Source organism: Garra rufa, chromosome 21, assembly GCF_049309525.1.
Source record: "Garra rufa chromosome 21, GarRuf1.0, whole genome shotgun sequence".
NCBI classification, from domain to species: Eukaryota; Metazoa; Chordata; class Actinopteri; order Cypriniformes; family Cyprinidae; genus Garra; species Garra rufa.
The window spans coordinates 10,459,964-10,472,488 of record NC_133381.1 but is presented as its reverse complement, the minus strand read 5'-3'; the positions used below and the strand labels follow the sequence as shown (position 1 = coordinate 10,472,488).

Here is a 12,525-nt window from a genome sequence, read left to right as displayed (position 1 = left end):
ATATCAGGTTAGTATGTTTATGTATAATCATAATTATTATAGATCTGAAGCAAGACCAATGTGACAGCCTAAAAGGTGTCAAAGCTACTGATAAAAGTTTGAAGGCTTGTAAAACGTTTGCTGATTTAGTGAGGATATATCAGTAATCTCGTGTTCACTCGTGTTCCTGAATGATGAAATTCCAACAAGATAAAACCTACAGTAGTTTAAGCTACTGTGCTGCTCTCTGCACCAGTTACTATGGCTTAATCGATAACCTTTACTACGACTATTCCTGTTTCTTATCAGATTGACTTTGTTGGTGCCATTAGAAAATCTCTGCAGGAGTGGTCACGATAATAGATGGTTGTCCATTACAGCTCACTTTAAACGATCTGTCGGATACGTGTCCGCGGGATGGGGGTGGGTAGGTGATCTGCACATCACATGAAGTAGATTTAGCTCGGTCATTGAATAAAACACGTACATCGAAGTCACGTACAAACGACTACGGTGTCCTTCACATTTCCACGACCCATATGCCGCACACCACCGCATACAGACACAATTCCTCCAAGACGTCTTTCGTCAGTGATATAGAGCGAGAGAGAGACCCGCGTTGCAAATTCTGATTCATTTTAGTGAACCGATTCGCTCTGGCGGTCCGTTCAAGTGAATCGAATCGCGTAACTGATTCACCTGTTCTGTGGGTCTTCAGTTAAAATAGACTCAAAATAGCCATTGATATGGAGGGTTTGATTAATGTGAGTCACAATAATACGGTATTAAATCATAATTATGATTTAGTGAATCTCGTAATGGCTTAGGAAGTCATAACAGGCTAATGAGAAATGACACAGGCAAAAAAAAAAAAAAAACTATTGTGACCGTGGACCACAAAAGCAGTCATAAGGATCTTTTTTTTTTTTTTTTTTTTTATTGAGAATGATAAATAATCTGAAAGCTGAATAAATAAGCTTTCATTGATGTATGGTTTGTTATGTTAGGACAATGTTTGGCCGAGATACAATTTGAAAATCTGGAATCTGCATATTACCAATTGAAAATTAAGTTTTGATATATTTCTGTAGGAAATTTACAAAATATCTTTATAGAACATGATCTATACTTATATCCTAATGATTTTTGGCATTAAATAAAAATTGATCATTTTGACCCATATAGTGTATTGTTGGCTTTTGCTACAAATATACCCGTGCTACTTATGGCTGGTTTTGTGGTCTAGGGTCACATTTATTTACACATTTTAGCATTATTTGATGTAGGAACTTTGATTTAAAGTGAATATGCATCATTAGCATAAGTGTATAGGCCACATTTCTGCTTTCTATAAATTTCTAGAAGACATGAACCCACATAAAGACATGCATGCTTATTATTACCACAAAAAAGTATTAAGCTGTAATGCCCATACTCATAAATTATGGATCTTGAATTTACATATTTCTTTTCAGAATGATATTGATCATCTTTACTTGTTTTTTATCAATCACATTCAACTTGATTTAATTTTGATTTAATCTCTTTCAATCAAAATTAAAAAATGAGAAATCAAAATAGGTGAGGTGATGCAAAATTTGGAAACACTCACATAAAATGCTGGAAATACTTTAAAAAGTAAAAAAATACGACATACAAACATCATAATTAGCTCCAGGGTTATTACGCCTATTATGAGACAATTTTAAGTCATTATCATGAGAGTGACTTGTAACTCATAATTAAAAAATAAAAAAATAAAAAAACAATAATATATATATTTAATATGATGACCCACTCAAAATGACAAAAAAGCGTTCTGTTATTATGATATTTATATATGAAGTTTAAATAAGACTTTATATCATGTAAAAAAATCGAATCGACTGAAAACGAATCAGTTCAAATCAATGATTCGTTTGAATCAAACATGAGAGAGAGAGAGCCAGCCCCGTCCTCGGAGTATCAGAGGTAGTGTGGGCGTGCACAGAGAATCCTGCAAACATTAACCAGGTGGTTTTTCCTCACACATTTCCCTCTCATTTTCCTCCTCCGAGCTGCGCTGGAGAGACTTTCCTGTGCGTCACGAGGAATCCAAGTAACTTTACTGGAACAATGCGGGAGCCGAACACCAGCATCTCTTCGGATTTAGACCCCTGAAACCCCCACAAACTCCACTCATGGCCACCGCCTGGCCACCCGCCACATAGAGCACTTTATAAGAAGAGAAATCTAAAGACATCACGGGACGGGAGCTTCCTAAAACGAGCGACTCTCGGTTGGATCCAGATGGCGGGACACGAATGGGATGATTGGTTTGAACGGGAGGAATTGATCGGGCAGATCAGCGACATCCGAGTGCAGAATCTGCAAGGTAAGAGCTGGAGGCATGGGATGGGTAAAAGAGTATAAATATTTCATGAGCACCAACATTTGTATAGAAAGTAACTGGAGTCGATTCAATGTCTCCATTCACCTTTCACTGTAAAAAAACCGATATACTTACATTTAACAATGTACCGGCTATGTATAACAGTGTTGCGCTTTAGTGTTCCATTATGGCAAGCCATTTTAACATACTACTATCTATTTTTTAGTACTCATACCATTATTCTAAGTACTAATAATAGTAACCCTGGACCACAAAACCAATCATATGGGTTAATTTTTAAAATTAAGATCTATACATCATCTGAAAGCTGAATAAATAAGCATTGTTAGGATGGGACAAGAGATACACTATTTGAAAATATGGAATCTGATGGTACAGAAAAATGAGAAAATTGCCTTTAAATTTGTCCAAATTAAGTTCTTAGGAATGCATATTAATAATCCAAAATTAAGTTTTGATATATTTACGGTAGGAAATGTACAAAATGTTTTCATTGAACATGATCTTTACTTAATATCCTTTAAGTAAATGTTTGTTGGCATAAAATAAAAATGTATCATTTTGACATGTACAATGTATTGTTGGCTATTGCTAAAAATATATCCATGCTACTTGCGACTGGCTTTGTGGTCCAGGGTCACATTTGTGCAATAGTCACTATTAACCTATATATTCAGTAACTGTTCAGTATTTACATACAAGGGACTGGTTATGATTATAGTGACACAGTGAGATGAAACTAATTTATGTCATTTTTTTCTTAAATAAGTTTAGTTTTGGGTTGTGTACATCGACAGGCATTTACATTTACATTCATTTTCAATGACAGCTAGTGATTTCCAGTAACACTAGCAACAGAGGCCATTGCCAATGCAACAGAGTTGACATGTTTAGATTTTTGGAGAATATCTCTATAAGTTTTGCGTATTTGAGATGACTTTAATATTTTAATATGGCAAAACCTATTTGACTTTGAATTAAAACAGATGTTAGTCAGCATTTGTTCAATCAATCCATCAACTAGTCACTACTTGAGGGACAAGCATTAGATACTATTGAGATGCTACTGGATAATTTCCTATTAATGAAAAAGTTTTTACGATAAGTACAAATAACAAATAGAGTGTTTACATGGTGTGTCATGAATCGGCCATATTGGCAGCATTGAACGTAAACAATGCCACTGAACCTAACAAAACGTGCTTTTTGCTGATTATTTTGCTGATCGTTGCTGCTGAAAATGATACATTTTTCCATGTTTTGGGCCGTACTAATCATTCAGACTAGTAAAAACATTTGGAGTAATATAGATTGCCAAAAGTTATAACAAATCAAGTAGAGGAGTGCAAAAAACTTTCTGAGGAACAAAAGGCGTTTGTGGTTGGCCAAACTGAACTAAAATTTCCAGGGCGTGAATCTTGACAACATTCGTGTTTGTTCCTATCATTTCCGCTCAGGTAGGTGAAATATTAGTCTAATATCTTAATTAATACTGCTTTTACGTATCTTTACCACCTATTAACTTTAGTTTGTCAAAATACTGCACATTTTCCTGCTTACTGAGTACTTCTCTATATAATTTAGCATCCAGGTAACTGACCAAAAACCCTCTAAATGCTAGTTAGTTTTAAGGAATAAATGTTATAGCAGCTTGCCATACTAACTCTAACCCTAACCCTTAATTCTAGTCAAAATGTAGTAACTTGAGGCTGATGGTTATAACACCATAAATTTGAGAAGTTCAAACCCCCAGTTAAAAATCTTGCCTAAGTTATCTGTTGTATTTATGGATGTGATGCAGTACCAAAGTGTCAATGCATGCATATTAGTCTTTTTGTTTTCATAGACAACTTCCAGAAGGGAAGCAACAGTTATCTGAATATAGTCTGCATGTATTCACCTGCAAAGCAGCATCCAGTCCACTTGTTTGATGCATAAACAAGAATAAATCATTACTCTGGAAAGAATTGATTTAATGAGCAAGAGTTTTACACATCACTGGTTGTGCATGTCCTCGGCTTTGCCATCAATTATTTTAATGTGCACTGTTAATCGCTTCTCAGTGTTGGCCGGTGCAATTTCAGGGCTGTTTTATGTGTTTAGTATTGCAGGTTGCATGACAAGGAATGACAAAAACATGTCAAGCGGGGAGAGAATGAACAGGAGGGCCTGTGAAGTAGCTCTTTGAAAAACTTTCAGATTGAACATAAGCCCTCTGCTCCTGTGGCCTAGTGCTGTTCATTGCAATAAGGATTTAAGATGTAATGTGGCTTGTATAGGGCTTAGCGGCAGAGAAATTACTGTAGAATATAATCGGAACGCTGCAGAAAACAGATGCTGGAAGCAGATTACATAACATCTTGTCTTTATTGAAAGAGCAATGCCCTCTGCATTGGACCTCTGGAATTTCAGTGCACTGTTCCCATAGTCCGGCCTTTGAGCGCTTTCCAGATAATTGGGATGCAGACTTATCTCAGAGCATGACTGCCGCAGGTTTATTTTGAAAAGGAGACAAAATCCATGTCTGTATTAAATGTGTGCAGACACACTTTCACATGGTCCTAACTTCATGTGATCTCTTCTTTAAAATAGAAGTGCAATTATGTGAAATTATTTGGTGCTAACTTGCAAAATTAAATTACTATTATTAATACAAATAGAAGAGTTACAGCTGATCATTGTATCATTGTATCATATCTGCCGCTTTAGCAATTGTAAGTGAGATCTGTACACTGTAACATGCAAGTGAAAGAATATTCTTCTTGTATTCTACTAGTAAAAAACATCTAAAACTACACACACACTACCAGTCAAAAGTTTTTAAAAAGTAAAATTTTTAATGTTTTTTAAAGAAATTAATACCTTTATTTTGCTTTAAAGTGATGATAAAGACATTTATAATGTTACAAAAGATTTCTATTTCAGATAAATGCTGTTCTTCTGAACTTTCTATTCATTAAAGAAACCTGAAAAAATAAATGTTAAAGCAGCATATCAGAATATTATAATAATTTCGGAAGGATCTTGTGACAGGAATAATTATGCTTAAAAATCACAGGAATAAATTACATTTTAAAATATATTCAAATAGAAAATAAATAGTAAAAATATTTAATTTTTTTTTTTGCTGTACTTTAAATCAAATAAATGCAGGCCTGATGAGCAGAAGCAAACATTAAAAATCTTACTGTTCAAAAATTTTGACTGGTAGTGTGTATACATGCATATTCAGTATATATAAGTTTTACACTGTAAAATTTTTTGTAAATAAAACAGATTGGAAAATACTATTTCAGTCTTTGTACTTTAAAATTTCACATTTAATTTAATGCGTTGCTGTTTCTTTGTAATTATTTGTGAAATTTCTTATTGAAAATTGCTTCTACTCCTTTTTTTTCCCAGTGTAACCTGAATAAAACAGGAATAAAATTGAGGTGTATGCTGCTAAGAGAGCATCTGTTTGTATTCAGGGTTCGGATTTGGTCTGTAAGTGCTTTTTATCATAAAGTTAAGGTCTACGAATGTTCTAAAAACGGTGATAAAACATACCCACTTGCTACGAAGCAGAGCGCCGCTGATGATGGCAGTATTTAGTACCTATAAGAGTCCCCACATCTGCTGAAGCGTTCTGAAGTGCTGAACCAGAGCCAGTGTGCACTAGGGTAGAAAAAGTGCAATAAAGTAGAGATCAGTGCGACTATGCTGCGCTCTCTCTGGACGGGAATTGTTTTAGCGTTGTCAAGCAAGACAGATTTTCATATGAAGTGTTGAATGAGAAATTGCTGAAGTACCCCCTCTCTCCCTCCCTGCTTCACATGCACACTTGCAGGCAATTTTTTTGAGAAGTGCTGTTCTATATTAGAAGGCTTTTCAAGAAGAGTTGACCGTAGGGTAGACGTCTTTGGTACGAGTTTGCAAAAACGTCTGGAAATCAGGACACTATCTCGCTGTCTTTTCCGTTATTCTTCCTTTTTTATCTGTAATTTTCCTCGGGCAGCTGCAGCTACTCTGATAACTCACTTTAGCCTCACTTTAAAGTCTTTCCTTCTGTTCCCTGTTTATGCATGAAACATGATGAAATGATGAAATCTAAGTAGTTCAGTTTTTGTGTGGCATGTTTGGTTCAAGGGACAGTTCACTCAAAAATGAAAAATCAGTCATCATTTACTGAGTATTATTTGTCCAAGTATCTCCTTTTGTGTTCCACAGATGGCCCTGTGAAATCATTTTATTTTTTCTGAATTACGTTTTGTTCTGTTTTAAGTTTTCTAGACTATATATTAACCAAAAAAACATGTCTGATTAATTGAAATCATGAAACGTACACAACTTAACAGCAATTTATTAAAAGTTGAACACCAAAACAAATTTACAGATAATGTACTCACCCCCTTGTCATTCAAGATGTTCATGTCTTTCTTTCTTCAGTCGTAAAGAAATAGTTTTTTGTTTTTTTTTGACGAAAAAAATTCAGGAATGTTCTCCATGTTATGGACTTCTATGGTGAGTTTGAACTTCCAAAATGCAGTTTAAATGCAGCTTGCAGTTTAAGTACAATTTATATACTTTTTAACCTCAAACGCTTGTCTTCTCTAGCTCTGCGTGCACTGTATTTCGGTTCATGTCGAAAAACTCCTATCTCATTTTCTCCTCCAACTTCAAAATTGTCCTACATCACTGTTTTACCTTTTTTTTGTAAAGGGCATTTGACCCTCCTTGCACGTTTACTTTGTAAACACTGGGTCGGTACTTCTGCAGCGTAAAGGGTGTTTTTGAAGTTTTGGATTTTTCGACATACCCTAACTGTCATGAACCAGAATACACAGAGTTCATGCAGAGCTAGACAAGATGAGCATTTGAGGTTAAAAAGTATATAAAATTTAAAAAGAAAATAACCGATTGTTTCGCTAGATAAGACCCTCTTTTCTCGCTAGGATCGTTTAGAGTCTTTTGAAGCAGCATTTAAACTGCATTTTGGAAGTTCAAACTCGAGGGCACCATAGAAGTCCACTGTACGGAGAGAAATTCTGAAATGTTCACCTCAAAAACATAATTTCTTTACGACTGAAGAAAGAAAGACATGAACATCTTGGATGACAAGGGGGTGAGTACATGATCTGTAAATTTTTGTTCTGGAAGTGAACTTCTCCTCTAAGGCCCTATGCAATGTTTTATTATTTTTCTCAAATTCTGTGTTTTCCATTAATGTCCTGGATTCCATTTGATTGGTTTCATTACATTTTAATAGTCAAAAGCATATCTAATTAATTGATTTTATAAACAATACATTTTTTTTTTTTTTAGAAATACTGTGTTGTGTATTTGCGTTTTTCAAAATAAATTCTGGTAAAAAAAATTCTAGTAAATATTCCTTAAATGTTTTAATAACAATCAGAAGAAGTATTATCGTTACATTAAGTAATATATTTCTGTCACAGTTTCTTCAAGTTAAACCAAACTTTTATTTTGACGGATTGCTGTGAAGACCTTTAAGTTTTTGTTTGTATATGATACAGTGTTGTTTTTGACAACCATCTTAGATTTAGTCTTAGTCTTAGTCTTTTGGACTAAAATGGTTATTAGTTTTAGTAAAATTTTAGTCACTTCTATATGTGATAGTTTTAGTCCAATTTTAGTCGACGAAAAGTCAAGAAAGTTTTAGTCTAGTTTTAGTCGACGAAAAGTCAAAAAGGTTTTAGTCTAGTTTTAGTCAAAAAAAGGGGAAAAAGTAGTCTTTTAAGAAATTAATGTAGGTCAGTAAGTATTTTGCTGTTGGGTAGTGTCACTTATGTTCTGAAAATAGCAGATCTATAGTTCAACACAATGTGAGCTTCCGGATCGACTATTTTTACCAATAATTACAATAATGAAGGAATGTTTTAAAACATAAAAGACAAACAAGGATGGAATGCTAAAACGGCTTGCCATAGTAGTATGGCAAAGAGAATTTAATGCTAAAACGGCTTGCCATAGCGGCAGATATTTTCCGGTTTTAATTGGCATGCACAATAAGCAGAAATGTCATGCATTTTAAACGCCTGACGGACCACCCACTAACATTTTCGTCTATTCTCGTCTCGTCAACGAAAACTCACACACGTCTCGTCATGTTTTAGTCGTCAACGAGCCAATTTTATCTCGTCAATGTCTCGTTATCGTCATGGAAAAAAGTGGCGTCAACGAAATGATTTCGTCATCGTCATCGTTGACGAAAACAACACTGATATGATATGACGATAGTTTTTCTCTAAAGAAATGGTAAAATTCTCATGAAGTGACTCTCAAAGCAGTTCTAGAGATTGTTAATGTCTTCATGTTCTCATGTATTGAGTCAGCAGAGGCTGAAAACACAATATGCGTAATGCGCGCTTCAGTATGTGTGTAGTAAATGAAACCGTGCTTCTACGTCATTCGTTCACACAGAGACACGCAGAATACTCAGGTTCGTATTTTTTTTAGTATTTTTGCGGCTTAATATTTACAGACACTAGTCCGGGTTTGGATTTAAGTGTGCTGGTCTACTTTTGATTTATTCATCCCAAATTGGACAAATTCAGTGACGTTTCATGTTAATTTCATTTTTATGACCGAATTCTGTGATTCCGTCTGCGTTATCCACATTGCAGAAATCGCAGAAGAAAGTCGTTCAGGTGTGGAATTTCATTTTTGGATAAACTAACGCTTCAAAATCCAGCATTCATGTATATTTTCTAATGAGAATCCAAACAATGCACCATGTACTGTTTGAAAGTGCTTTCCCTAGTGTTTATCTTCAAACATAGTTCATATATTCTTGGAATTACTTGAAGAGTCTCAGATGAGAGTTGTTGTTGTGTAAAAAGGAGCTCGGAAACCTTGGAATATCATTGACATTTCCTACAAGGCTGTTTTTTAGATGTTGGGTATCCTATTTGGCTGTAGACATCGAGAGCCATATCATCGGTGAAGGAGAGCCATACTGTAGGTGTACCATTATCTATATTTAGCCGGCACTTTCTTCAGCACGCATGAGCGACTAGCCTGCCTGACATAGGCTGCATGTAAGGAGGATGCAGCCGAGTGCTAGAAACCTCTGCAGCTGAGAAATTATGTAAGCCTTGTTAACTCTATAGCTCCCAAACCACTTACTGGCGAATCTGAAAATGGATAATTGTGGTATTGCTTTAATCATGCTTCACTTTTTAGATGTTACAATGTGATATGCAGCATCAGTTTAGGCTTTCATATTGATTGTGTCGTGGAGACAGCGGCCTGGCAAACACTGTGTGTTTTATTACTGATGCTTGGCAAAGAAAATCCATGAATCATACTTGAAATTATGCAGCTTAGATGATAAAAACAAAAGAATATTATGGAGTTACATTGAAGAATGTCTTCGCAACTGTATAGCATTGTGTAGGTGAGATTTGGATGAAAAAGCAATGTATTTTATTGATGTAAACATTTATTATTATACTTGCTGTCAAAGATTGGAAGTGAGTAATGAAATTGATTTGGAAATCCTTCAAACTGTTAATATTCCATAACTCATCTCAGAAGTACAAGTCAAAAGTTTTTGAACAGTAAGATTTTTTACTTTTACTTTTGCTCACCAAACCTGCATTTATTTGATCAGAAGTACAACAAAAACAGTACAATTTTGATATATTTTTACTATTTAAAATAACTGTTTTCTATTTGAATATATTTTAAAATGTAATTTATTACAAGTGATTTCAAAGCTGAATTTACAGCATCATTACTCCAGTCTTCAGTGTCACATGATCCTTCAGAAATCATTCTGATTTGCTGCTCAAAAACATTTATTATTATCATTATGTTGAAAATATGTTTTTTTTTTCAGGTTTCTTTGATGAATAGAAAGTACGGAAATCTTTTGTTACATTATACATGTCTGTATCATTTACTTTTGATCAATTTAAAGCATCCTTTCTAAAAAAAAAAAAAAAAAAAAAATCCTGAAAAAAATTTACTCAGCTGTTTTAAATATTGATAATAATACCAGTAAAAATGTGTCTTGAACAGCAAATCAGCATATTATATGACACTGAAGACTGGTGTAATGATGCTATTATAATAAATAAATTACATTGTAAAATATATTTGAATAGAAAACAGTTATTTTAAATAGTAAAAATATTTCAAAATTTTACTGTTTTTGCTGTACTTTGGATCAAATAAATTAGGCCTGGTGAGCAGTCGAGACTTTAAAAAAACATTACAAATCTTACTGTTCAAAAACGTCTGGAAAACTTTTTAATATCTACCTTTGAGCTTTTTCCAATAGTTGCTGGACTGTTTTTTCTTTGTTTAAAAATGTTTTTAGCAACATATTCTTTCTGTTTTAGCTAATGAGCACATCAAAAAAGCTATTTCATTCGTTGCAGGTGTTTCTGACAGCTGGCACAGCCCAGTATTAATGAATAGCATCAGTGTTGTAAAACCTGTGGTGTCTCTTGTCAGTTTTATAAGTAGACTCATTGTCTAACAGAGCCTAGTTTTCCTGATTGGCCAGTCGTTGTGATAGAAAGATGATGAAAGTCTTATTCAAAAGCAAATATATGGTGTAATGTCTTGGACTTAAATGAATGCTGTTGTTCATCATAACAACCCATCCATTCTTTGTTGGATCATTTTTGTTGGATAATCAGTGGGCTGCAAAGGGCCTTAGCTTTTGGTCAAGATTCAGAGAGATTTCTCCATTCTCCATTAGTTTTACATTGTTCACTGCAACTTAGCTTAGGGAGAGAAACAGGCTCTAATTGCTCTTGCATAAGAGTCTCTTGGTGTCAAGCAGAGTTTGGCTTTTGTGAAAGGATTAATTAAACTCTTTCGGTTGACAAATAAGAGCCATTGTCCAACAATAACACCCCTTCTGCTGATATTCAGAGCTTAACGCTACGGGTTTAGCTTAGTGAGATAATGTTTTGCATGTTTTGGATTTTTGAATATGTTTTCTTCATTCACCCACCGATGTTAAATATTTCTTTCTCTTTATCTGTTCATACATTCAGCACATCTGTGATCAGAAGTGAGCTGTTTTCTCTTGACGTTACACAGCCTGACTTGTTACCTCATTCCCAGTCTAGTGACAGACGTACGATTCGTTTGATGTTTGAAAAGTGCAGTTTAAACTGTGAAGAAGTACTTAAGCTTCTAATACAAATGTAATTGTGTCATTTAATCCCATTTTAATGTTCACTTTTATCTGGGAGTAAATGCTGCGAAATGCTTTCTATTTCAATTAACATGATTGGATTTATTTTCAACCCAAGCTCATGAAAATATGTGCCTCTATATACTTTTCTGCAACACTGTAATTATGTACCTTACTGCATGTTTCGCAGCAGTTTCAAATAGAAATGTCCAAAGAGTGGCACTGAAACACAAGTTCAATACGTGACCATTGCACGTTTTTATTATGTTGATATAGGCATGTATTGCTGCATTTTTATTAAGCTGCTTGAGGTACATATTGCGACTGTTCAGAATTCAAATACCCGGGGAGTGTCGCTAAAGTTTGAAAATTCAAAATATTGGGGTAAAAGTGTCCCTGTGTGAGTTTTTGCCTCATTTTCTATCATATGATAAGGGATATCACATGAGCAGTGAGAGGAATAGGCCTGTCACACAAGTGGTGTTCGGTTAGGAAGTTTTATGTGATTTTATACAACAGTTCAGTTAAAAGAAATAAGTCATTATTGTTATATTTTAACCGTTTTACTCCATTTTGCAGAGAAAATATTACCTTTAAAGCCACAGAACTAATATGAGTCTGTGAGCAACAGTGTTGTTTTCGTCAACGATGACGATGACGAGATCATTTCGTTGACGCCACTTTTTTTCATGACGATAACGAAACGATGACTAGATAAAATGGCTCTTTGATGACTAAAACATGACGAGACATGTGTGAGTTTTCGTTGATGAGACGAGAATAGACGAAAATGTTAGTGGGCGGTCCGGCAGACGTTTAAAATGCACAACATTTCTGCTTATTGTGCATGCCAATTAAAACCTAAAAAGTATCTGCCACTATGGCAAGCCGTTTTAGCATTAAATACTCTTTGCCATACTAGTATGGCAAGCCGTTTTAGCATTATATCCTTGTTTGGTTATGCCCACCACCTGGCCTGCAGCGCACAACGTGCTCA

The 12,525-nt window shown here is 34.7% G+C and overlaps 1 protein-coding gene across 1 annotated transcript in view; it reads left to right on the top strand.

The window, feature by feature from the left end:
* Positions 1 to 1,984: 1,984 nt before the first annotated feature.
* Positions 1,985 to 12,525, top strand: part of LOC141295690 (uncharacterized) — a 36,914-nt gene continuing 26,373 nt past the window's right edge. The window contains exon 1 of the mRNA XM_073826948.1: positions 1,985 to 2,353. Coding sequence (XP_073683049.1) covers positions 2,269 to 2,353 — 85 coding nt within the window. The 5' untranslated portion in view covers positions 1,985 to 2,268. The remainder of the gene's footprint in view (positions 2,354 to 12,525) is intronic.